General features: G+C 46.3%; 1 protein-coding gene across 1 annotated transcript in view; it reads right to left on the bottom strand.

The window, feature by feature from the left end:
• HIBCH (3-hydroxyisobutyryl-CoA hydrolase) overlaps positions 1–27,965 on the bottom strand; it is a 671,455-nt gene that overhangs the window by 285,054 nt on the left and 358,436 nt on the right. The window contains exon 7 of the mRNA XM_069225902.1: positions 6,993–7,071. Coding sequence (XP_069082003.1) covers positions 6,993–7,071 — 79 coding nt within the window. The remainder of the gene's footprint in view (positions 1–6,992; positions 7,072–27,965) is intronic.

Below are 27,965 nucleotides of genomic sequence, written 5' to 3' on the forward strand. Positions count from 1 at the left end.
GAGGTGGTGGGTGGGTGTGGCCAGCAAGATGGCCGACTAGACGCATCAGCGGGCTGCTCCTGCGGCCCAGCTGACATCTGACATTAATCCCGCCATTTGAACTTCTTCAGACACTCCCCACCAAACAGAGGTGCACCTTTAGTGATCCTCACTGAGCCATAAAATAGAGTCATCAGGACAGGTGACAGAGGTCTCTCGACTGGCGTTGACGCATACCTGCATGCAGACAGAAAATGACGGCCTAGGCCCGGCGATCGGGCTCACTTGGGCTCCTGAGCTGTCAGAGACACCCTTGGAAGGTGCAAGCAGGCTTTAAGGTGGGAGAGCCGCTGAGTTGCCACCCCACTCCCTCTTCACTGAGGTACCACGGCAGAGGAACAGCTCTGACAGGGGAGATCCAGACAGAGGAGTAGCCTGGAAGAGCTGTATGCGGCCTGGGCTTCCGGCCAACGTTGCAGCGTAAGGTGCCTGGACCTGGGGGAGCACCTCGGGGTGTAGGCCTCCCCCACTTCCCTCAATACAGAGCTGAGCAATCCACAGACACACTGATGAGGCTTGACTCCGATGCCCCTGGTGGCGATGACAGAGCTCTCCGGACACCAGTACACACAGGACTAGGCCGCGATGTGGAGATGAGGAGCGGGGCACAACCTGGGCGGTGAAATAGATGGCCCCAAGACATGGGCAACTTGTTCTGCTCCCCCTGCAGCTGACAAAGAACCTTTGCAAAGCCCTGATGAGGCAGCCGAGGAAAGGCCTAAAAAAATACCAGTTTGCCACAAGTGAGTTCCCCCCCCAGGCATTGACTGACCCTTGGCACCAGGCCCACAGGATAGGGTGCTGAACGGGGGAAGGGGGGAGTTGGCAAGAGACCAGGGACAACAGGGGAGCCCTCCTATAGTAAAGGGGTGCCAGAATACATTCTAACCGGGGTACCAGCACTCAGCCCTTCCGTCCTCCCCCGCGCTGGTGGCGTCGTACCAGGGTGCAGGCGACAGGGGGAATGAGAGCACCCTCTAGACTTCACCAGCAGAGAAAGGGAGGCCAGGGAGCAGGGGTGGCAGTTGTAGGTTCAAAAGACGTTACTCCTGTTTGCCACAGTGCCACTGCCATTGATAGTCAGAGTCACGTTGCTTCGCACTTACAGCACAGCTGGGGGTAGCTAGCAGAAAAGAACATCTCCATCTGTAACCCCCGGACTGCTAACTTTCAGTGGGTGTCCTCTCCTGTCCCACTACCCCCGCCCCCTTTCAACACACCCTGTATTGCAACTATCAAACACTCCACAAGATGGCAAAAGATAAAGAAACAAAACACCCCAAACAGGGCAAACTGGACAGTTATGAGGGAGCGATAAACCCCAAAGGTGAAATCCAAGTCACAACGTCTCCAATGGCCAACAATGCTGCCTTACTCTCTGCCATTCAATCCTCCTGTGAGGAGCTGGAAGAAAGAATAGGCGGGGTGATATCCCGCCTAGGCCAGGACCTCCCAAACGTGACGAAGAGAGTAACGACAACAGAAACTTGAATCTCTGAAACAGAAGATGTTGCATCCGATCTGCGCAAGGAAGTCACGGACCCTCGAACCATGCTGTATCACCTGCAATGGAGAGTGGACAACATGGAAAATCAGGTACAAAGAAACAATCTGTGCTTTGCTGGCTTACCAGATGCAGCCGACGGGGCCAGCGTGACAACCTTCTTAACCAAATGGCTGAAAGAGGCCCTCCCATATGGATAATTCTCCCCCTGTTTTATGCTATAAAGAGCTCACTGTGCCTTAAGCGCCAGACCCTCCCATCCCAGGGGCCCCACCAAGGCCAGTGATAGCATGCTCCCTAATTTCCTAGACCGAGATATGATCCTACAGGAAACCAGAACTATAGGGGAGCTTCGCTATGGCCAAGTGAAAATCATGATTTTCCCTGACTACTTGTGTGAGGTCCAAAAACAATGTCATACCTTTGACTCAGTTAAAGCAACACTCTGGGCCTTACAGCTCCAATGCATGTTGCTCTACCCGCCAAAACTTAAGGTGATCCTCAAGGGATGGACCTACTCCTTCCACTTGCCAGAAGAGGACTGGATGTGGATTGGGGAAAGACCGCAGTGCGACCCACACTCAGGACAGAAACTCCTGGACGACATAACCCACTGCTGAAAGGCATGAGGCCTAAAAGATATAAAGAAGGAAAGCGGAGACGACTATAGCCAAGGCAACACCGAGAAAAAGGAACACTGCGGTCCGGATCTTGGCTAGCACACAACCTGGAGGCCTTCTCAGACCGGGCAGATGAATTAACTGCACACTCAAAAAAGAAAACCAAGCCGGGCTGGATGAAGATCAACTCAACAACGGACAACATTCTAGGTGACTCCCCCTCAGAATCCGAACATGAACATCCATTAATGGCCATGATTGCACGCATGGGGCAAGACCCTCAACTGACTGCACCCACTGGGGGAGAGGTGTCACCAGACAAGGACGGAATGGGCACTTAAAGATAAACTGGGCCACCAACTGAGCAAGGTGAGACTGGTCACGCTCCACTAAGCTATCACTTTCTAATACTCTTTAAATCACTCATAGGACAAGAGTGTAGTTTCTCTTCTCTCATACAGTTTTAACTGTTACTTCCAACTCAGGGGTAGGGTGAGTTATCTTGTGGTTGGATGTTTTAGGGGTACATGTCTTCATAGGTTCACTACATAATGTTTGTTATGGGGCAACAGACCTCTCATGCTCTGGTTAACAATGAACTAGATGGAAAGATGTGGTCCGACTAGGGGCGCAAACTATGGGGGTGGGGAGGGGAGAAGGTTGGGGAACGGGAAATTTGTGTTATATTTACCAGTTATTTTCAGTAGAGGTTTAGACTGAGGTTATACGATCGGGTGTTCTACACGACAAAGTGGGAATAACAAGTTGCATCTACCTTGCACACTTCCGCTCACTAACATGACATGACCAGTGTCAGCACACCTAATAACTACCCTATCACGATCCTATCTTGGAACGTAAACGGGTTAGGTAGCAAGATAAAGGGGGGCTGGTGACCCAAATATATTAGGCGACAGTAGCCAGACTTGGTTCTCCTTCAGAAGACGCACCTACAAACAATCAGCTGCCGCTTTCTTGGATGAGGTGCATACAATACCCTGGCACAGGATTCACAAAAGGGGCCCAAAGGGTGGCCATACTGATACAAAAGAATTCCAAGTGTTCAAGACCTGGGCGGAACGGTTGGGAGGTACGTGGGAATACATGGCCACAGAGGCCGAACAGAAATGACATTATAGAGCGTGTACGCTCACCACGGTTCCACGTGCCACTCTGACCAAACTCAGACATGCTCCGGTCATTACCCCTTCCCCTAAACATCTCAGGCGGAGATTTTAACTATGTACTGGAGGTTAGCCTCAACAGATAGAACTTACAGGCCACACCCGAACCGCACACGCCATTAGGACAGTTCGTGGATGGGCTGGGACTGACAGATCTATGGCGCTCAGTACACCCAACAGAACAACAATATTCATTTTTTCTGGGGCACACAAGGTTTATTCCCGCCTGGACTATATCCTGGTGTCCTCGAATGGAGCAGGAGATATACACCAGACAGCCTACCAGGCAAGAGGCCTATCAGACCACAGACCACTGTTGGCCACGCTGGGTTCCCTAGGAAGTGAGGGGGGAGCCACGGGATGGAGGCTAAACGCCTGGGACTTGAGAGACAGGGAGGTGACACGTAGACTTCGGGTACAGACAGAGTTGTACTTTGCTGAAACCCAGAACTCCGTGACCTCCAAGATAACACTATGGGAGGCATACAACCCTGTAATACCAGACATGATACAGAACGCCATAGCACAGAAAAAGAAGAGGAAGGTAAGGGTGCTGGAAAAGCTGGAAGCCCAGACACTACGCCTTAAGGGTTACCCAGGAATGCAGAGAGATCCCCTCCTGCTGAGGCAGATAAAAGTCCTTGCAAGTAGAATATAGAGAGCTAGCACAAACACAAACAAATAAAAAGCCAAGCATCACAGACTTTATGAATCGGATGACAAAGCAGGGAAAATACTGGTGTGGCGTAGCAAAAAAGAACGAGAAGGTAAGTGGACACAGCTGATTAGGTCTGATATGGGACACACGCATCACAGATGCCCATATAGCGCAGGAATTTGCAAATTACTATGCCCATTTTTAGAGCACTTAGCCCCTCGCGGAATCAGATGCTAATGCCAGTGGTTCCCAGCCCAAAGCTGTAAGATAGAGAAGGCCTGATACTGCCTGAGGTGCAGGCTGCCATCACCAAACTCCAAAAGGGGAAGACTCCCGGGCCTAATGGCTTCCCAGCTGAGTTCTACAAGTAATATTCAAATCTCCTGGACCCCATCTGTTGCACCGTTCCAGAAAGCTGGAGACAAAGGTAACTTCCTCCAGACTTCAGGAAAGTCCTTATCGTGGCAATACCAAAAGAGGGGAAACAGAAAGACAGCTGCTTCTCTTATCGCCCGATTTCATTATTGAACGTTAAAATAAAAGTTTTTGCGACTATCCTAGCAACATGTCTCTTGCAGGTCATATCCAAATTAATCCACCAGGATAACACCGGCTTTATGCCAGGAAGACTGACATGACAATCTCCCACAAACGCACAACTGGCTTACTATGGTCCACACGTGGACTGCACCACACATCTTCCTGTCCCTGGGTGCAGAAGAGGCCTTTGATGCCGTCCATTGGCCCTTCTTAGAACAAACACAGCATAAATTTGGATTCGGCCCTAACTAACTTCAGAAAATGGGTGGCACTCTTGTACCACAACCCAGTGGCGGCAGTTAGAATCAACTGAATCACTTCTGGTGACTTCCCAATAGCCAAAGGTACCAGTCAGGGATGTCCCCTCTACCGTTTGTCCTTACACTGGAACCGCTTGCGAACACAATAAGACAACATCTCGACATACATTGATTCTAGATCTCTCACAGAGTTGGGCGAAAGGAAAAAATATTCTACACAGATGATATACTCCTCTATGTCACCGACCCTGCAGGCACTATCCCTGTTCTCTTTAGAACCCTACAGGAATATGAGGCCCACTCGGGTTACAAAATCAACTGGGACAAATTGATACTATACTCCCTAAGGGAGCTGCAATACCCCCCACTGATACCGCTGAGCCTCAGGGTTGCCACAGATGGCTTCAAATACCTGGGAATCGTCTTGACGCTAACAACGAAACCTGTGCCTTCAGCAATCTGGCCAGAGTCGTTTTAAAATTCCAGGAGGACCTGGTACGCTGGGGAAGGCTCCCTCTTACGTTGTAGGGGTGTGTAGACCTCTTTAAAATGATCACTCTTCCTAAATTATTATATGCACTACAAAACACGTATTACCCATTTCCCCAGACGACATTTGTCAAAATTAATACTGAAATGATAACCCTATTGTGGGGTGGCCGCCATCTGTGGATTGAGACCAAGACTTTATAGTGCAATCCATACAATGGAGGACTGGCCCTTCCAGACCTGGAAGGCTATTACTGGGCAACACATTTGATTATCAAATGACTGGATCCACACCCCACAGGACCACCCTACCTACCATTTAGAACGAGACCAACTGGTTCGGAACTCCCATCTACATTACCTTTACGGGGGCATGTCTAAAGGGCCTCCTTCCAGCCACACAAGTCGTGATAACAGCATGTCGTAAGGCCACCAAAACCCTAGGTTGGGCATAAAAAGTCACTAGAGAGACACCTCTATGGAAGGGGTCGCAGCTAAAAGAATTAGCAAAACTATGGGCCTTTGGGTCCTGGGACAGGACTGGAATCTCCAAAGTAGGAGATATCCTTGAATCAGGAGACATTGCGTTCTTCTCTTCCCTACAGGCAGAGTACATCATGCACCATTCTCAATTCCTGAAATATGTGCAGTTCCGCCATGCATGGCGGGCCCAGGGATTGGGGAACAATGAAATTCCAGAATACGCCCACGCTAGAGGGAAGGCTAATAATGGAAGAATTGGGGAGGGCAGCCGTCTCCTGCACATATAAAATGACTAATAACAACATACCAGACAACTTGGGTACATTAAGAATAAGATGGGGCCCGGACCTGGGGGAGTTAGACGACCTGGACTGGGAAGGGCAGGCATGCATTCACAAGAAGTAGTCATTAAATCCTGCCTATGCCTGTTTCCATTTATAATTTTCTGCAGGGCCAACTATGACAGACAGAAACTACACCATATGGGGAGGGCTCCCTCGCCACAGCGCTTGTGATGCGGGTCAGACAGCGGCTCCTTCGTCCATACACTCTGGGATTGCCATACTATTCAGAATTCCTGGAAGGTGATAACCCAGGAACTTACCTCCATACTGGGGCTGCAGATCCCGCTCAAACCAAAATGTATCTTGTTGTGAATCCTAAATGATGTAGACATTCCCTGATTTAAGTTATTGTTCTGTGCATTAGGTCTTGTGGTGGCCAAAAGAGATTAATCCAGACACTGGGGAGCAACAGAAATGCCTACTATATTTGAATGGGGAGCAGGTATGGACATGTTTATGGCCGCAGCAAAGGTTGTCTACCACAATAGAGGATGCGCTCGCAAGTTTGGGAGGGTGTGGGCCTGGTGGAGGACCTACTATGGGCTGGTGACCGTGACATACACACAGGATGCTAGCCAAGACCAAACACTACCTATGTAACACAGAGCCCACGTATCTACTTGCTGCCACCCGTGACTGCCAAGATGTTGATTGTCTGATATGATGCTATGAGTTAACATTATCACATTTTGTTCTCAATGTACTATGTTAATGCCTGGGGGGCGTTGATTGCCTGATTGTACTGGTCTCTTCTTTAGTTTGGTTGACAAAAAACAAAATACAAATATTTATTTAAAAAAACAATAGAAACTGGAAAATGTTTTATTGATACGCAATGTTATATAATTTACACATTAAAATGAGAGTTTACCTATTGCTGTCTCTGGCATCGCAAAAAGTGTTTTCTCTGTTGCGACTCTGAAATCCCCATGAACTGACAAACCAACTCCCTAAAAAAATAAACGGGAACTGATTAGGACAAAATATACCAAGTGGTGTATTATTCAGGCAATTATCACACAGAAATAAACTGCATAAATCTTCTTTGCAAGAAAATATTTAGGTGGAAAAGTATTTCATTACACAAGTGTTACCCAAAGATTGTAAATATTCCTACTTTCAGAAAAAAACTAATATGTAATAATTAGTCTTTCCAATTTTTTAAAATGTACAGTTCTCACATTTAAGGGTAAAACATTTAAGAGTTCCTCATAGTCTCCATGTGACAGTTATTTCTTTTACGGTAACACACTTAGAAAAGAAAACTAGCATTTGCAATGCAATGGGTTTCACGTTTGCTTGAGTTAGAGGTAATAACATTGTAAATTCCCAACTGGACTTTTCTTGCCACTTATATTGAAAGTGAAAAGTAAAACAGTTGACATAAGCAAGCCGATTCAAAGCACCACAGCCGCAATAATCATGAGCATGAAGGAGAGACACAAAAGGAAAAAGAAGTTTGCTTGCAGTCAAACGTATCGGGAATCATGCAATTATCCATGTAACAGTTATCCATGTAACAGGGGTAGTTTGCAAGGTGGCACCGCCCCAAGGAGGGACAAACGTAAAGCATTTAACAATGATAATAAAGGAGTTTTGAAAGGCAAGCCCATGAACGAGTGAAAGTGATAGGCGTGTGGTGGTCGTGGTTAAAAGCTCACAATACTTACTATAGGTCAAAGCACTTGCGCGCTCGACCTAAAAATAAACAGTAACTGCATGAGGTCTCAATGAGCACTAACTTAACACACATAACACCACTAATCCACAAGAAAGCAAAATCTTCTTCAAAATCTACTGGCCCCCTTACCTATAGCGCTGACTTACAGGGTAGCATGCCACTCACCACAAAGCACTTCAGTGCCTCATCAGAGGTAGTGAGCCGTACATAAATACAATTTACAATTGTATTATAATAGACAGACTATTTTGCCTATTTCACAACGCATGCTATAGAGATGAAAGTCTGTCTATTGTGTCCATGCCGAGGAGTGGAAAGGAGCACTACACTGCCACATATGCACCTGCTTTCCCTTTCAGAGCATTACAAAATAAGTTGACAGTACATTATGGGGTTCATGTAGTGGCATTAAAAGTTTATAAGAAATAAAAAATAAAGACCCTGCCATCAAAAAGTGGCACACAAACAATTTGAAAAATAAGCAAAAAATTACCTATTGCAAAATAGTTACAAAAAGCATGAAATTAAAGAAGGAATGAAATCAGAAATTGGTCCAAAAGCCTTAGCACCGAAGTAAACTATGTTTTTTTTGCTGGAAGTGCACAAGTAAAATGTTGTCAGTCACAGTGAAGTGAGCTAAAGACTGAAGTGGGCTGATCCATTACCTTGTCCTATATGCTGTGGTGGACAGAAGCTAACTGTGAACAGCATTTGAACCGGCCAATAGCTGAAGAGGGCTGACCAAAAGACCCATATGTGTGTATTTGTTTGTATTTTTAGTATGATATTTTTAGAATATATGAGGTTGGCGAGAGAGATAAAGCTGTCTCTAGATGAGAAAGAAAAAGTGAGAATGAGAGAGAAGGAGGAAGAGAGAGAGACCACAAACTTGGACGAACTTGAGAAAAGTGTGGTTGGCAGACCGACTCCCAAGTCACCCCAAAATTCATGTGATTTAGGGATTGGGTCCTTATATTTTCCTGGGCGTTTGTGTTTACCGGGGCAAGTGGAGTTATTATAGCAAAGCCATGGTGAAATAAAGTTGAATGAATTAAAGTTCCATTTTAGGTCCAACTCACCAAACAACGCAGGAGTGCAGGGAAGTAAAGGCCACATCAAACTAATAGGGTGCTGGACTAATAGTGGGGGAAGTAAAGGTCATGTAGAAGTAATGGTGTGGGGTCAGGTGGAACAAATGATGCATCCTAATGGTATGCGAAGTAATGTGTGTGGAATATTGACACACTTCCTTCAGTATGGCCGTCGCCCACTTCCTACTCCGGTGCGGTGCACCTCACTCACCGTTTGGTGGAAATAGAGAGAAAAAGAGTGCTGTAAGCTCTCAGACAGGAACATGTGAGAGGCAAACACAGACACAGACCAGCACAGAAAGGGGGGGGGCGGTGCAAGTGAATGTTGGTGGAGTGAAAGTGTGTTTTGTGACAAGGGAGACCAGTTAATTCCCTGCCAGCTCGCACGTTTGAAAACCAAAACGCATTTTGCAGTTATATTTGGCAAAACATGATATTTAAAGGAACCGTTAAATATCCAGGCAATACCAAAAAAAAAAATCTTGGATGTAAAACGTAACTAAGAAAAACTATTTTTGATAACCTTTTATGTACAGCTGACTCACTTTCAGATCCCGCACAAAGATCGTTGGAGTTTGTACTTTCCCTACATACATTTTAATGTTGCCTACTAGATTTGCTTTAAGAAAGAATAACGTTTTATGCTTTCCTTTCAGGTCACTCGACCCCTCTTTTTGATCTGGCTTAAAATTCTTGTCTCCCTTGTACTATTTTTTTTATTACATATATTTATTGTGATACATTGAGAGGCACTACTGAGTATCAGATTGTGTCTATAATGTATGGGAAGTTGCCCTCAAGGCCTCCTAAAATCCTTTAGCTTTCTCGCAATATGTTAACATTTTATATGTGTGATAAAGTATTGTTAACAGCTAAGTCTGTCATTATGCCTGACAGTGAGAAGAGAATTCCAGCTGTACTGAGTGAAAGAGGAAAAGAGACAGACACAAACAAGCCAATTCAAAGCGCCACGGCCGCCGTGAGCGTGAAAGAGAGACTCAAAAGGAAAAAGAAGTTTGTTTGCAGTCAAACATATCGGCAAACGTGCACTTATCCATGTTACGGTTGCTGCCCAAGGCGGTATCAAAACCACCCCAAGGATGGACAAACTTAAAGCATTTACTAATGATAACAAAGGATTTTTGAACGGCAAGCCCACAAACGAGTGAAAGTGATGGGCGTGCAGTGGGTATGGTTAAAAGCCCAACGATAGATTACAACATGTCAGAGCGCTTGTGCGCTGAACCTAAAAAGCATTCTTGAAATGGTGGGGAATATTTTTGAGTACAGATATTTAACCAAAATATCTTTTTCATTTTAACCAAGGTCTCGTTTGACCTTATGTTGATCACTTTCTCTATGAGCTTTTCATTGAGTAGAAGTTGTGTGCTTCCACTGAAAAAGGGTGCTTCTATTGCATTTTGTGTCTAGTTTGGAGGTTTATGCCCAATATAGTAGGGTAGAGCTGATTTTGGTGGTGTGTCAAAGCGAACGTAAGATGTCATCTGTTTGTTTAGCCTGACTTATTCATCATATAAAGCATATTTTAAGGCCAGTTGGCCATAAAGGTGAATCATCATCACACTGTGATGCATGTCTTGCCTGTAGACGCATACTTTGTTGCATGGAATCTTACACATTACCATAATAGTCAAAGGGGTTGGAGTTGTTTTCCCCATTAATAAACCTTAGGGAGAAGAAAAGTTACACTGTGACAACCCTTGGTAGATTTCCTAAGGTGGGACTGTATATTGTGGGAAGAAAATTTACACAGCAACAATCCGTGGTAGATTTCCTAATGAGGGATTGTACACTCTTTTACTAAGTGCAATGTTGTAGATATTTGTATTGTCATGTAGTACTAAGGTGCGTGTGTGTATTAAACTACTTTTAAGATCTGGACTGATAACTTTAACTGTTTGCCACACTCTTATAATCAAAAGAATTCATATAAAATACTCAGATACACATCTAAACATAGAAGGACAGTGGATAATCATACTAAAGCAATTTTCTCTATTGTCCTGCAAGTGACAGCAATTATTGCATTAAATATTCTGCACATACACCTGAAAATTACTTCAGAGCCAGGGTTGGTAGACCAGACCTTTAGTGTTCAATTTTCTTCTTTTTGCAGTCAGCTTCCGTTGGCTTCCTTCTATTTTTTTTTCTCCATTTTAAGCACATCCGGCAGCTCCCCATAAATGCTACTGGACTGTAAGCTTGCCTCTCATTTCATCTGGAGTGGGCCACACTCCTCACACCCACTGCATCTAAACCAGGCTAACATCTTGGAATGGCACTGTCCTTAATGTATCATTTTATTACCACAATATGTAAAACTTAACCCACATGTCCTACTTTTTAAATACCATGAACTCTGCCCTATGAGCTTTTAGAGCCTACTGTAGGGGTGACTTATAGATATTAAAATGGAAGGTTTTCGGTGGGACAAAAGTATATTTTGACAGATCAAAATGGCAATTTTAAACCTACGCTACAGGCTGCAGTGGCAGGCCTGAGGCACGTATTAAAGTACTACTTTGGTGGGTGGCACAATGAGTGCTGCTGTCCACTAGAAGCATTTAATTTACAGGCCCATGCAGCACCATAAGCTAGAGACTAGCAAGTAAATTAAAAGTGCCAATCAAGTGTAGGCCATCTTTACCACATTTTAGGGAGGAAGCACAATCCATTTAGCACTGGTTAGCAGTGGTGCACAGAGTCTTAAAGGCAACAAAAACAAATTCAGAAAAAAGAGGGGTGAAGGCAAAACGTTTGGGGGTACCCAGCAGAGAGTGCCAGGTGCTTCTTATTAATATGCGCTGAGGTGGTCAAAACGAGCTGACAGAGGGGTAGAGAGGTCAAAAGGTGACGAGAGAAACACTTGAATTAATCTCAGCCACTAGTAGTCACAGTGAGTCACATTCCATACTGTTGTCAATAACTCACCAGTACTTTTACAGAGCGGAACAAGCCATGCACAAATCACAGCAGTCTCAGTCCCAAATAATACAGTCCAGTCTGAATTCCGAAAATAATTTTATCCATCTCCAATTATGCTTTTAATGTAATGATGCAAGCGGCATGGTCCAAGATGATCTTTCCGATGTACAACCGAAAATAAAGGAATTGCACAAAGAAAGACACAAAGAGGAACCCATTTCATTGCCTTTGAAAAGGTCAGACAAGGGTACAAGATTTTTGGATGAAATTTCATTACAAGGTGATCAGTTTTATGCCCAAAAAACAGACTTAATATGTTACATTGCTCAGTTTTCAGAAGTGGTTCAGTAGCTATATCTAGGGTACACCGAGCCTCCCAATTAAAGCACAGGCCGGCCAAATGACCGATGGTCAGAAACAAGTGGGCAAATCTTTCAGTGTCACAGTAAATGTGCTTAGTACAGCAATCACTTTTCAGAGGACAAGGAGGAGCACAGAATAAAAACATTGACATTAAAAGCTAGGTATTTTTCATGCTTCCAGATCAGTGACCATGTGCAGTCAGCCTAGCAACTGAGAGTCTAAACAACACCAAGATGTCCGGCTATGAGTAAATGTGTAAATCCCACGAACGGCAAAGATAGGTCATCATTGCAAATTTTATGGTGAATCCCACTGGAGCCAACAACTCAAGGCAACAGTTGCAAAGAGCGTTTACAATGCGAGAAGAGAACAAAGGCACAGACAGATTAGGTGCTTATATAGAATTCCCGAACTGACCATCTAGGTAAAACATCCCAACACGTTTATCCAAAAGAGGCAAACAGCAATGTATTGATGCAGTAGATGACGCACTATAACTCACAATTTCAGCCCCAGAATATAAGTAGACTGGAATAGCCAGAGATCATCTCCTATTGGAAAATGCCCAAACTGTGACTTTGCACCATTAATGTTCCTAGCAAGAAAGGAATGGAATAAAACCCAAAAGTATTAGGGAACCTGAAGGCTTCAGCAATTTAATGTACACTGCAGAGTAATGAAAGAGAACGAAATTAAACCAATGGAATGCAAAACGCTGATCAATCCACATGTAAAGCCCAAAACACCCTGTTCTCCAAGAAAGGTAGTTTGAGTAGTGATTTAATGCAGGGACATAACGCTGGCCCCTGCAATTCCTAAAGCTTAGGGGTGCTCCCCAATCCTCCAGGGGGAGGAGGGCATTCAGCCCAATGGCAATACAAATCTGTGTGTTCTGGGCGATTCAGAGTCCCCATCTCACATTCTGCAGAGGGGACCCCATCATTTTACTGTTATGCCAGTGTTTTAATGATCATAAATGTTTCCCTGTCTGCTACCACGCATATTTCTGAACTGCTACTAAGAGAGCTAGCAGCTAATTCGATCGCCTTCGTGGACTTCAGAAAAATGTTAAGGGAAATTTTGGAGTAACAGGATTTGCTTTTCACTGATGATGGGGGTAATAATAAGGTAAAGGAAAGTGAGTCTCACACGATATTTACATTTGATTATACATTGCTTTTAAATTAAATGGTTGGTCGATTGGTAAAAGCCTTTGCACGGATTAGGAGGACCACATGGGGCTTTTTGGTTCTACACAAAAGCTTTCATCAGATTGCATGCAAACATATATTCAATGCGGTTCAGACAGGCATTTCTTTCTGAATGGTTGCTATGGTAGTTCTGGAATGATGGATTTTTCATAGGTTGTGAGAGTTCATGTGCAGACACACACGTTTATGTTTTTTGAGACTATACACACATGCTCATGCCCTTTATTTAGTTTGACATAACATGTACACAGGACCGGTGCCAGGCGTGGGCAGTATGGCCTGCTGCCCAGGGCCCCGCGCCTACGCATAACTAAGGGGCCTCGCACCAGCTTTTATAAAGGTTCAGTGGTACAAAGCTCAGGGAGCGGCAGTGGTTCAGCGCTGCCAGGCCCAAGGGAAGGGCCCCCTCCCCTGGGCTCTCCTGGGCCTGGCGTAGCTGAGCTGGGCTGAAAAGGCATCAGAATCTAACCAGTGCATCTGCATGACAGCGGTGATTAGATGGACCGTAGGTGTGAAGTGAGCCCTGCCCTTGTGTGAATGAAAAGCAAAGTGTCTGGCAGGCTTCACAACAAAATAAATAACAAATATCCCCTTACCTAGGATGGAGAAAAGGGAGTCAAACATCAAAAATTTTACAAAAACACACACACACTTCTTTAACACACACAAGCGTTTTAACTTGGTGCATTGAGATGAGATGTATTTAGTTAAACTGAGAGGTTTTTAAACATGAACTTAGAAACCATTGCAGGCCTTGTCCTGATGATTATGGTATTGGGGAACTAAGAGCAGGACCTCTGAATTATGTGTCAAGAAAGAACCAAATTAGGTGGCTGGGTTTACTTATTTATGCAGCAAAAAAAGGCAAATTATGTGGCATAAGGCGGCACATTTTGTGATATTATCTCCTTATTTTGTCATCTATTCAAATAAAGAAATAAGCAATATAATGGTGACCATTTAACCTTTGCGACGGGATTTCCTCTGTGCACTGACAAATGTTGTGTTCTTAGTAATGTTTGATGGGTTTGAGCCAGAAATAAAATAATTTTACAGATTATGAAGCAGATAGCTTATGCCACAAATGCGACAAATCCATAAGTATGCAGAAAACATAGCAACTGTAAAACTGCATAGTTCCAGTGGCACGGAATAAGAGGCAGGACATGGTTCATGTGTACCCTGTATCTGAGCTACCTTCTTATGAACCCCTTCGCTGCCAGGCCTTTTCCCCCTCAGGTGGCAAGCCTTTTTTTGGCTATTTGGGGCAGTTTGCGCTTAGGCCCTCATAACTTTTTGTCCACATAAGCTACCCACGCCAAATTTGCGTCCTTGTTTTCCAACATCCTAGGAATTCTAGGGGTACCCAGACTTTGTGGGTTTCCCAGCAGGAGGCCAAGAAACTAGCCAAAATACAGTGAAAATTTCGTATTTTTTCAAAAAAATGGGAAAAAGGGGCTGCAGAAGAAGGCTTGTGTTTTTTTCCCCCTAAAAATGGCAACAACAAAGGGTTTGCAGTGCTAAAATCACCAGCTTCCCAGCTGTCAGGAACAGGCAGACTTGAATCAGAAAACCCAATTTTTCAACACAATTTTGACATTTTACTGGGACATACCCCATTTTTACGATTTTTTGTGCTTTCAGCCTCCTTCCAGTCAGTGACAGAAATTGGCGTGAAACCAATGCTGGATCCCAGAAACCGAAACATTTCTGAAAAGTAGACAAAATTCTGAATTCAGCAAGGGGTAATTTGTGTAGATCCTACAAGGGTTTCCTACAGAAAATAACAACTGAAAAAAAAAAAATATGAAATTGAGGTGAAAAAATCTGCAATTTTTCTCTACGTTTTACTCTGTAACTTTTTCCTGCAATGTCAGATTTTTGAAAGCAATATACCGTTGCGTCTGCAGGACTCTTCTGGTTGTGGGGATTTATAGGGCTTGTAGGTTCATCAAGAACTCTAGGTACCCAGAGCCAATAAATGACCTGCACCCTGCAGTGGGTTTTCATTCTATACCAGGTATACAGCAATTAATTTGCTGAAATATAAAGAGTAAAAATTAGCTATCAAGAAAACCTTTGTATTTCCAAAATGGGCACAAGATAAGGTGTTGAGGAGCAGTGGTTATTTGCACATCTCTGAATTCCGGGGTGCCCATACTAGTATGTGAATTACAGGGCATTTCTCAAATAGACGTCTTTTTTACACATTCTCTTATATTTGGAAGGAAAAAATGTAGAGAAAGACAAGGGGCAATAACACTTGTTTTGCTATTCTATGTTCCCCCAAGTCTCCCGATAAAAATGGTACCTCACTTGTGTGGGTAGGCTTAGCGCCCACGAAAGGAAATGGCCCAAAACACAACGTGGACACATCCCATTTATTTTTTTTTTTTACAGAAAACAGAGGTGTTTTTTGCAAAGTGCCTACCTGTAGATTTTGGCCCGTAGCTCAGCCGGCACCTAGGGAAACCTACCAAACCTGTGCCTTTTTGAAAACTAGAGACCTAGGGGAATCCAAGATGGGGTGACTTGTAGGGCTCTGACCAGGTTCTGTTACCCAGAATCCTTTGCAAACCTCAAAATTTGGCTAAAAAAAACAAATTTTCCTCACATTTCGGTGACAAAAAGTTCTGGAATCTGAGAGGAGCCACAAATTTCCTTCCACACAGCGTTCCCCCAAGTCTCCCGATAAAAATGGTACCTCACTTGTGTGGGTAGGCCTAGCGCCCACGAAAGGAAATGGCCCAAAACACAACATGGACACATCAAATTTTTTCACAGAAAACAGTGCCTACCTGTGGATTTTGGCCTCTAGCTCAGCCGGCACCTAGGGAAACCTAGCAAACCAGCACATTTATGAAAACTAAACACCTAGGGGAATCTAAGATGGGGTGACTTGTGGGGCTCTGACCAGGTTCTGTTACCCAGAATCCTTTGCAAACCTCAAAATTTGGCCAAAAAAACACTTTTTCCTCTCATTTCGGTGACAGAAAGTTCTGGAATCTGAGAGGAGCCACAAATGTCCTTCTAACCAGCATTCCCCCAAGTCTCCCGATAAAAATGGTACCTCACTTGTGTGGGTGGGCCAAGCGCCCACGAAAGGAAATGGCCCAAAACACAACGTGGACACATCACATTTTTTCACAGAAAACAGAGGTGTTTTTTGAAAAGTGCCTACCTGTGGATTTTGGCCTCTAGCTCAGCCGGCCCTAGGGGGGCAGAAATGGCCTAAAATAAATTTGCCCCCTCCACCCGGGGAGCGAACCCTGCCTACAAGGTCGCTCCCCTTTCGTGACGGCGCAAAAAAAAAAAAAGATCCCCGGTGCCTACTGGTTTCTGCCCCCCTTGGGGGCAGATTCACCTAAAAGCGTCCGGGGGCAGAAATGGTCTAAATACAATTTGCCCCTAAAGGGGAGCGACCCTTGCCTAAGGGGTCACTCCCCATCTCTAAAAAAAAAAAAAAAAAAAAATGGTCTAAAATAAATGTAACCCCCTCCCCCGGGGAGCGACCCTTGCCTACAAGGTCGCTCCCCTTGCGTGACGGCGCAAAAAAAAAGATCCCTGGTGCCTAGTGGTTTCTACCCCCCTTGGTGGCAGATTGACCTAAAATCGGCCGATCTGCCCCCCAAAGCAGGCAGAAATGGCCTAAATACAATTTGCCCCTCCAGGGGAGCGACCCTTGCCTAAGGGGTCGCTCCCCATCTCTAAAAAAAAAAAAAAAAAAAAAATTGCCCGGTGCCTAGAAGTTTCTGCCCCCCCCCCCCCCGGGGGCAGATCAGCCTAATAACAATAGGCCGATCTGCCCCCGGGGGGGGGGGGGGGGGCAGAAATGGCCTAAAATAAATTCCCCCATCACCCCCTGGGAGCGACCTTTGCCTACAAGGTTGCTCCCCTTGCGTGACATTGGCGCCAAAAAAAAGATCCCTGGTGCCCAGTGGTTTCTGCCCCCCTTGGGGGCAGATTCACCTAAAATTGGCCGATTTGCCCCCAAGGGTGGCAGAAATGGTCTAAATACAATTTTCCCCTCCAGGGGAGCGACCCTTGCCTAAGGGGTCGCTCCCCATCTCTAAAAAAAACAAACCAACCAAAAAAAAAACACACAAAAAAAAAATTTGCCCTGGCGCCTAGAGGGTTCTGCCCCACCGGGGGCAGATCGCCTAATAAAAATAGGCCGATCTGCCCCCGGGGGGCAGAAATGGCCTAAAATAAATTTGTCCCCCCCCCCCCCGGGGAGCGACCCTTGCCTACAAGGTCGCTCCCATTGCGTGACGGCGCAAAAAAAAAAGATCCCTGGTGCCTAGTGGTTTCTGCACCCCTTGGGGGCAGATTGACCTAAAATCGGCCGATCTGCCCCCAAAGCGGGCAGAAATGGCCTAAATACAATTTGCCCCTCCAGGGGAGCGACCCTTGCCTAAGGGGTCGCTACCCATCTCTAAAAAAACAAACAAAAAATAAAACACACAAAAAAAATTAGCCCTGGCGCCTAGAGGTTTCTGCCCCCCCCAGGGGGCAGATTGGCCTAATAACAATATGCCGATCTGCCCCCAGGGGGGGCAGAAATGGCCTAAAATAAATGTGCCCCCCAACCCCTCTGGGGAGCCACCCTTGCCTACGGGGTCGCTCCCCTTGCGTGACGGAGCAAAAAAAAAGATCCCTGGTGCCTAGTGGTTTCTGCCCCCCTTAGGGGCAGATCGGCCTAACTAAAATAGGCTGATCTGCCCCCCTGGGGGGCAGAAATGGCCTAAAATAAATTTGCCCCCCAGGGGAGCGACCCTTGCCTAAAGTGTCGCTCCCCTTACGTGAAATTCACGAACAAAAAAAAAAACTACCTGGTGTCTAGTGGTTTCTGTCCCCCTTGGGGGCAGATTGGCCTCATAAAAATAGGCCAATCTGCCCCCAATGGGGGCAGAAATGGCCTAAATATAATTTGCCCCCTATGGGAGCGACCCTTGCCTTAGGGGTCGCTCCCCACCTCTAAAACAAAAAACTACAAACATTTTTTTTTTATCCCTGGTGCCTAGAGGTTTCTGCCCCCCCTGGGGGCACAAAAGGCCTTAAAAAAAAAGGCCCCCCCTGGGAGCGACCCTTGCCCAAGGGGTCACTCCCTTATGTCAGTTTCCTAAAAAAAAAGACATCCCTGGTGTCTAGTGGGCGTTTTGACAGCCGGATTGCTTTCATAAATGCAGAGAGAGACTTCAAAGGGAAGGAAATAACTTTCATTCCCTTTGAATCCTCTCTCGGCCTCCCCCACGTGATCAGAAGAGAAATGCAAATGCTGAGCTTCCAGAGCGATGGGGGAGGCTCTGTGATTGTCAGCACGCGCTGACGTCACGGGGGGTGGAAGGGGAAGGGATTCCCCTTTCAGCCCTGGTCTGAGAGGGGGGGGAGGAGGGGGTGGCGGCGGTCGCAGGACATAATGGTTACGTCCATGGCACCACACAGGCGCTGCCATGGACGTAACCATTACATCCATGGTGACGAAGGGGTTAAACATGCAGCAAAAATACAGTATATTACATCAAACAAATGAAGTGTGGTAAAACACACACCCTGACTGCACATATTTTTTTGTGTTCCGATGTGTGATCATGAACAAAATAAAGGTTAATGAAATTAAGCATTTGCCTAGGATCACATAATTTGGTCAAACAGGGAAGCTGGAATTGATCCTAGATTTGCCAGTTTCTCACTGTGCAATTCAGCCACTACATCGGCATCTCTTTTATGGAATCACAGCTTAATACTTCATCTGTAATTTCTGGAGGATTATAGCAGAGTCTGGGTGACAGGCACGGTCCACGTTGTACTTTTGGAAGTTTTACATGAGACAAACATCAGCCATGGCATAAGAGCGCTTCACAACAGACACATACTACAGTAATATTTTTTCCAGCACAGAGATTTGCCTGAATTCACAGGATGCTGAACCGAGACATAGATTGAAGTTTTGCCCCCCTTGATGCACAGTGGACAACCGTAGGCACTAGGCCACATTGTCTCCTGTAAAAACTTGGCTCATTTTGGGCCAACCCTAGGACCGGTACTTCATGTACACAATGGTATGCCTATTACCCTTCACGTCCCCACCTAACGGATTTGCCACGGTATTCATCTAGTCACCCTGTGACGTGTGAAAAATCTCAATATGTCTGGCTCTTCACTTGACCGTCTCAGACAGCAAGCCCCGTAGGCCAAAATAAAATCAGCACTTTCAATCTGGAAAGCCCCATTTACCTGTCTGATTCTTACCCCTTGCCTTCCCCCTCTCCTTTCTAGATAGCGCATAGGCTCTCCAGCTTTTCACAGCTATCTCTTTACACGGTCCCTTGTGTGTTATTCTTACCTGACCCCCAAACGTGCATGATCCTCATTACAACAGGGCACCGATCTTACCTCAACTTCTACCTTTAGCCTAAATTGTCTTCGTCCCTTTTCCGCCAATCTAATCCCAAACTCAAAGATTGTGACTGCTTCTTTCTGCATCAATCACAATCTTTCATTTCACTTCTACCTCCCCCTCAAACTTTCCCTTTTCTTCTTCACCTCTATGATTTCTTTGCCTTCTCACTATCTGCGTGCAGGCTCCCTGCTTCTTCCACCTTTCTTCCACTCTCTTCTGGCTCCTTTCATACGTACCCAAACATTACCAACCAGACCAAGTCCTCATGCTTAACAACTCCAATGTTATTTCTCCCACACGCCTATCTTTATTTAGTTTGTTTCATTTTCACAAACCCACAAAAAAACACTGTCATGGCACTAGACAGTTGTTCATGATGAGAAGGAATAACCAAAAACAACAGGGAAAAGGGTCATTATTAGATACCAACATCAGCTCAAGTTAAAGTGCTACAGTTTGGTCATGATTTAAAGAATTTAAGCATGGCTACTTTAAATTAAACTTGTAGCAAGTCAAGTTGATTTTCCAAGTTTCAACATCTCTGCAGAACTTCACAGGTAATTCCTCCTTCCATGTCTTTTTTTCTAGGGGCTGTCAGCGTCGACACAGTACTAGCCCCAACGGAATTTCCAAGATGGCAAAATTAAGAAATCAAAGGTAGGTACAATCAAACTTGATGATGGGTCATTTTCCATATCAAACGCAAAATGTGGGCCAACAATGGTGGGATAAGTGGGAGCCGTTTCAAAGTTTTACAAGAGCTGGCTGATGGTCGCACTTGTCTACATGACACCTTAACTACAAAGAAGTACTCTGAAAGGACTGAATGACTGACAGGTATTTTGTAGAGACAGTACAGACAGAAGTGCTCAGGTATTGCTGCATCCTTCATCAGGACTTAGAAGTCACACTTCTATTAAATAAGATTCTAAATATATGCTTAAATTATGAACTCTCTGAATTGTGACTGTAGGGCATGGGGTGATAACTGAAAATCTAGAATCTGACCAAGAGGACCTCAGATGTTCCTCCGTTGTTGTGCGGGTAATTATTTCACATCCACCTCTGGAATAGGTTGCAGCCCCCCACTGCTATATATTTAGTTGATTCAAACCATACATTCAGCAATATCCGAATGTCATCAGCATACAACTGACACTGCACACCCGCTAATTCAGCCACAATTAGTGATGGTAACAGCGAGGTGTTAAAAAATGTAAAGGAAAAAGGTCAGAACCCTGTGGCACTGCACGAAATGGTTACACATTTGGACATAAAGCAGTCAATTTCAATAATGCAGCAGTTCAGCAGAAGAGCAACAAACAGCAAATAGCAACCAGGGGCAATAGGGAGCACTTTGCCTGTTGCGCCACTGCACACCTTTAAACAGGTGCGCCAGGTGCAAACAGAGAAAGTGTGCCCTATTGTATTGCACATGCTGCTCTCAGGGCAGCCGCAAACACCTGCTTCCCACAGGACAGTACATTCAAGATAAACATGGAGCAGATGTTTAAAAGCTGATTTGCGTTTCTCTGCACAGGTGGCAACCCGCCTGCAATTTTTAGAGGGATTAAAGAGCACTTTACATTTAGGTGCAGTGAATGACTACACCTGCCTGCAAGGTGATGCACCCCTTTTAATTCCTCCAGAGAGCTGCCTTCAGGAAGCACACTGAAAGTGTGCCATCCTTTTGTGGCACACTTTAAGTGTGCCTCCTAAGGGCGTTGTTTCTTCTCCAGTCGGGAAGGCGATGTGTCGTTTTTTGCTCCCGCAAGAGACCGATGCGTCGATTTCCAGACTGGGCACCTTGGTTCCGCATAGGATCACAATGATTTTGACACCCAGTGACGATGTGTGTGAAATCCGACCACACAGTAATGGAAAAACCACACTGCGAGGGGTTGCATTGTTTTTACTGTCACAGGTGGAGAGTCTACATTTTACCCGCACGGAGTCAGATCGGATTTCAGCCTTCTTCTACCAGCTTCACCTTTCAAGGGCCCAGGGACTGGATAGGGCACTACTTGGCAGGGCAGGAGTCTCATCAGAGAGTCCAAGTGCTTGCAGAGGAAGTCTCTGATGGCCCAGAGACTTCGAAACAGGAGGCAAGCTCAGTCCAAGCTCTTGGAGATTCTTCACAAGCAGGAATATACCACAATGTACAGTCTTTGTCCTCCCTCAGGCAGAAGCAGCAACTGCAGGCCAACCCAGCAAAGCACAGCCACATGCAAAGGGGCAGTACTCCTCCTCTAGCTCTTCTCCTTGGCAGAAGTTCCTCTTGGTTCCAGAATTAATCTATAGTTTGCAGTTTTGGGTCCAATTCTTATACCCCTTTCTGCCTCTGAAGTTGCCCAACTTCAAAGAAATGTTTCTGTTGCTTACAAGATACTGCTTTGCCATACTGCTTTGCCCAGGCCTGGCCCTAAACGTACACCAGGGGGTTGGAGACTGCTTTGTGTGAGGGCAGGCACAGCCCTTTCAGGTGTAAGTGACTGCTCCTCCCTCCAGCCTAGTCCAAATGGCCCATCAGGATATGCAGTTTACACAACAGCACCCTTTGTGTCACTGTTTAGCAGAGATGCACAAACAGCCCAACTGTCAGTCTGGGCGAGAAAAGGAGTCTACAAATAGGCAGAGTCACAGTTGGTTTAAGCAAGAAAATACCCACTTTCTAAAAGTGGCACTTACAAACTAACAATCTAAAAATCACCTTCACTAAAAGATGTATTTTTAAATTGTGAGTTCAGAGGCCCTAATCTCCATATTTCCATCTGCTCTCAAAGGGGAACTGCACTTAAAAGTTATTTAAAGGCAGCACCCATGTTCACCTTTGAAAGAGATAGGCCTTGCAACAGTGAAAAACAAATGTGGCAGCATTTCACTGTTATGACATGTAAAACACATGTCCTACCTTTAACATACACTGCACCCTCCCCATGGGGCTACCTAGAGCCTGCCTTAGGGGTGCCTTACATATACAAAAAAGGGAAGGTTTGGGCCTGGCAAGTGGGTGCACTTCTCAGGTCAAATTGGCAGTTTAAAACTGCATACACAGACACTGAAGTGGCAAGTCTGAGACATGTTTACAGGACTACTCATGTGTGTGGCACAATCAGTGCTGTACGCCCACTAGTAGCATCTGATTTACAGGCCCTGGGCACCTCTAGTGGACTTTACTAGGGACTTACTAGTAAATAAAAAATGCCAATTACACATACAATTTCACATAGGGAGCACTTGCACTTTTGCATTGGTCAGCAGTGGTAAAGTACCCAGAGTAAAAAAAACAGCAAAAATAGAGTCCGGCACACAGCAACAACCTGGGAAGCAGAGGCAAAATTTAGGGGAGACAATGCCAAAGATGACAGGTGTAACATGTGTCCCCCGCCAGATGAAAGTGGGGAAAACTACCTACCCTCCTGGGAGTTCTATTCATTAAGGTGGAAGAATCTGGACAGACCATCAGCATTGGCATGTTCTCTACCAGGGTGGTGTTCCACCGTAAAGTCCATCCCCTGTAGGGAAATGGACCACCTCAACAGTTTTGGATTCTAACCCCTCAACTGTATTACCCATCTGAGGGGTCTGTGGTCAGTCTGAACCCGGAAGTGAGACCCAAACAAGGAGGGTCTTAGCTTCTTCAGCGCCCAGACCACAGCAAAAGCTTCACAGTCACTTGCACTTCACCTAGGTTCCTGGGGAAGTAACCTCCTATAATGAAGGCAACAGGCTGGTCTAGCCCCTCTTCATTTAGCTGTGACAACACTGCTCCCATACCACGCACGCAGATCACCTTTTTGGGTTGCTTCTTGGAGGTTAACTCAGTCAAGGGAGCATCAATAGTGTCATAACCCTTGACAAACCTCCTATAGTAACCTGTGAGACATAAAAAGGCTCTTACCTCAGTCTGGGTCTTGGGTGGGCTCCCAAGCCAGAATGGTGTCAATCTGTGGCTGTAGGAGTGCCACCTGGCCACTCCCCACATGGTATTCCAAGTATACCACAGAACCCTGCCCATTTTGGCACTTATTTGCCTTAATAGTGAGGCCTGCCTTCTGCAGGGTTTCTAACAATTTGCACAGGTGCTGCAAGTGTTCCTCCCAAGTGGAGCTCAACACAGCAGTGTCATCCAGGTAGGCTACACTGAAATCCTAAAATCCAGCCAACACCTGGTTAACCAGCCTCTAAAAGGTGGCAGGAGTATTTTTCATCCCAAAGGGCATCACATTAGGCTAGTAGTGCCTATGTGGGGTAGAAAATGCAGACCCCTCCTTGCCCCCCTCAGTAAGAGCAGTCTGCCAATATCAAGACATTAAATCAAATGTGCTAAGATATTATGCAGCCCCTAATGGATCAATGAACTAATCAGTTCAGGGGATCACGTGTACATCAGTCTTCGTGACTGTATTCAGTCCCCGGTAATCCACACAGAACCAGAGTTCTGGAGTGGCACCAGTGGCCGCCGCCATTGGGACCAAACCACAGAACTCGCCCAAGGGCTACTAGAAAACTCAATAACCGCAAGAGCTATTATTTTGGATACCTCATCCTTAATGCTGGCTCTAACCTTGTCAGTTGCCCTGTAAACTTTATGTTTCACAGGTGGACTGTCCCCAGTGTCCACATCATGTGTGCACAGGTCTGTGACCCTTAGGATCAAGGAAAAGATAGAGTCAAACTGTCACAACCATTGGCGACAGTCCCTTTGTTGTTCTAGAGTCATTGAGGGGGAGAGGTTCACACCCTCCACTGAACCATCTTTCTCTTTGACAGACTGGAGGTCAGGAAGAGGCTCACTCTCTTCCTCCACCCCATCATCTGTTGCCAAGAGCATAGTCACTTCTCTCCTCTCAAAGTGAGGCTTGATACGGTTCACATGTAGGACCCTCAAAAGGGTTCCTAGGAGTCTGAAAAGTCCACCAGATAGGTGACATCACTCTTGCGCTCCACCACCTCAAAAGGCCAAGTCTACTTATCTTAGAGAGTGTGAGGTTCCACTGGGGGCCATCACCCACATTTTTTTGTCCAGAATGAAACTCAACCAGAGTGGTATTCCGGTCATACCATTGTTTCATTTCTTCCTGGCTTACTTCCAGGTTCTCTTGGGTGAGCTTCTTGAATCAAGAAGTCTGGTTCCTATAAGCCAGCATGTAACTGAATATATTCTGGGGGCTTACTGGAGGCTGTCTCCAAGCCTTCCCTAACCATACTCAAAGGTCCCCTGACAGGGTGGCAATACAACTAAAAAGGCCTCAATGCAAGACCCTTTTGTGGCACCTCCCTGTAGGCGAACAGAAGGCATGGCAGGAAGATGTCCCACTTAGGTCTCAAGGGCCCTGACAGGCCCATAATCATGCCCTTCAAGGTGCGGTTGAATCTCTCAACCACAACATTTCCTTGGGGATGGTCTCCTTCCACAGAGACTTCATATATATAGATATGAAGTTGGTACCCTGTCAGATACCACCTCCTTGGGGAAACCCATGCAGGTAAAAACCCCTGCCAGTGCACGTCCTACCACAGGGCCAGTGATTGATGTCAAAGAAATGGCTTCTGGGTACCTGGTAGGATGGTCCACCAAGACCAGGGTGAACCTATTGGCCATGGCTGTCGAGGGATCCAGAGGCCCCACAATGTCAATACCACCCCTTTTAAGGGGGGTGCAGACAGTTGGAAAAGGTTGGAGGGGAGCCTTACATTTCCCCCCACTCTTGCCACTTGCCTGACAAGTTTCACAAGACCTACAGTGCACAGCGGAGTGCCTGCATGTTCGGGGTAGTAAAACTGGGTCAAAGGTCTTGTCCTGCCCCAAATGTCCAGCTAAAGGCACATCATGAGCCAGGCCCTGTAGAAAGGCTCTGAAGCACTGGGGTACCACCAGCACACAGGCTGCCCCAGGCTCAGCAACCTGGGCTCACTGTATAGGAGGCTATTCTCCCAATAAACCTAGTTTTAAAACAGACTCCTTGCTAGACGCCTGGTCTGCAGCCTGCTGCTGCACACCCTTTAGAGTAGGGCATGTTTTCTGTGCCTCACAGAATGCTTCCCTGGTGGGCCCCTCTTCCTGCTGCCACTGAGCCAGCTAAGGGACCTCCCTCAGTTCAGCCACCTGTTCCCCTGGGCGTCCCCAACAGGTTCAGCCTCCTCCCGGAACGTGGGAGCTTCTAGGGTGGGTTTCCCGCACCACTTGCCCTTCCTCCTTCTGGCAGGCACCTGGGCCCCTCTTTCACGCTCCAGTGCCTCCTAATCACCCTGACGGACTGCCATTGACTAGGTGAACACACACACCCACCCACCGAGGCAAAATCAACGTCTCCAAGTGAGACCTATATTCCATGTCCTTCCAAGAGGAATCCTCCAGATAATTCCCAAGCAGACCATCTACAGGCATGGTTGGACTCACAGCTACTCTCAAGGAACCTGAGACCCTCCCCCTACATTCAAAGGGAATCTGTGCCACTTTGCAAAGGTGCTCAGAGTTGTCTACCGCAACTTCTTGGTGAAGTGCGTGGGGGACTACCTGCTCCTCAGACACCAGGTGACTTCTCACAGTACTCGCACTGTCTCCTGTGTCTCTCAGAGCCTCCACCCTCTGCCCATTGATGGTCACCCACTGCCTGTACTTCTTAGTGTTCTCAGGCATGAGGGTCCTCTGGAGCATCTCACTGTCCTCTAGTGAGACAAGGGTCCCACCCACCTGGAACCAACTCCTCCCCAAGAGCTACACTGGCCAAACGCTGTGACTAAGCACCTGTGGGTGTCTGTGTCACCTTGGGACATTTGGGATCCCCCACTCATGCGACCCACCTGATCACATGAATAGCACTTGCGGGGACCCCTCTCTGCAGGTTTCCCTGTAGAAACCCATGGTTTCTTTCCAACTGGGGGCTGGGAATCCTTACCCTGGGAGCTAGGTTGGGGCCCTTTGGAGAACTCCCCCTGTTTACCCTTACCCCCCACTTCTTCCGATGGGGACCCTGTCCACCCTTAGTGGGGTCCCCACCATACCTGATCTGGACCCTGGTGCTTTCCCACCAGTCCGCTTCCTGAGCAAGCTTTTCTGGGGTAAGTCAGCTTGCTGTCAATTAGGTGCTGGCGCAGCTCTGGAAAACAAAGCCTGTACAAGTGCTCCCAAGCAATTAAGTTGTAAAGTCCCTCATACGTTGTTACCTTACTGCCCGTAACCCAACCATCCAGTGGCCTGCAAAAAGAGTCAACACATTCTAACCAGGTTTTGGATTCCTTTTTTTTGTAGGACCTAAACTTGTCCTTATACTGCTCTGGGTTGAGACCATACCTTGTAGTAGGATGTCCTTCATGATAGAGAAGGTGAATCCCTAAGGATGTCAGCGTGTCCCTCCACTCTACCTCAAAGGGCTTCCACAGACCTGCCCCCAATGTGCTTCAGAGACCATGTTCATGTGGAGAGAAGACTATTACCCCCTGAACCACAGATCGATGTCATCCTCCCATTCGTAATCCTTCACCAGATCTTTAGGAATATGTACCCTCCTCTCAGGCACACTGAGGTACTGCTGCCACCATCTCTGCTAGACTGGCTCCTCTGATCCAGTTCCCTTAATTTGAGCTCATGAGCCATGAGCATCTTTTTTTCCACTATAGCCAACCTTCTCTCTTCCATCTCCATTTTAACTTTCTCTACTGGTGCATCCTCTCTGTCTGTCTGTCCTGCAACTCTTCAGAAGTCAGACCCTTGAATGACACACTGCTACCTGCCCTGCAGACCCGCCTCCCCAAGGAAGAACAGGTACATCCACTACATTATGAACACTCTGCAACTCCTCACCTTCATCCTTCTCCTCTGTGTGCCCCCAGACCCTCAATGCCTTTTGCAGATCCTCCTCCCTGGTGCAGACCTTGATTGGGCAGGCAAGATCCTTACAAAACTGCTTCAGGCGGGCCACTGTATACTCCTTCAGTTTCTCCAACTCAAAAACAGCCTTTGTATCCATAGCTGGTGCATCCCCAGATTGAGACGTTGGTGAGTACTAGTAAATCAAATATGCCAATTATGCATACAATTTCACAAAGGTAGCACTTGAACTTTAGCACTGGTCAGCAGTGGTAAAGTGCCCAGAGTAACAAAAACAGCAAAAACAACGTCCAGCACACTGCAACAACCTGGGAA

This window comes from Pleurodeles waltl, chromosome 3_1 (genome assembly GCF_031143425.1).
Source record: "Pleurodeles waltl isolate 20211129_DDA chromosome 3_1, aPleWal1.hap1.20221129, whole genome shotgun sequence".
Taxonomy (NCBI): domain Eukaryota; kingdom Metazoa; phylum Chordata; class Amphibia; order Caudata; family Salamandridae; genus Pleurodeles; species Pleurodeles waltl.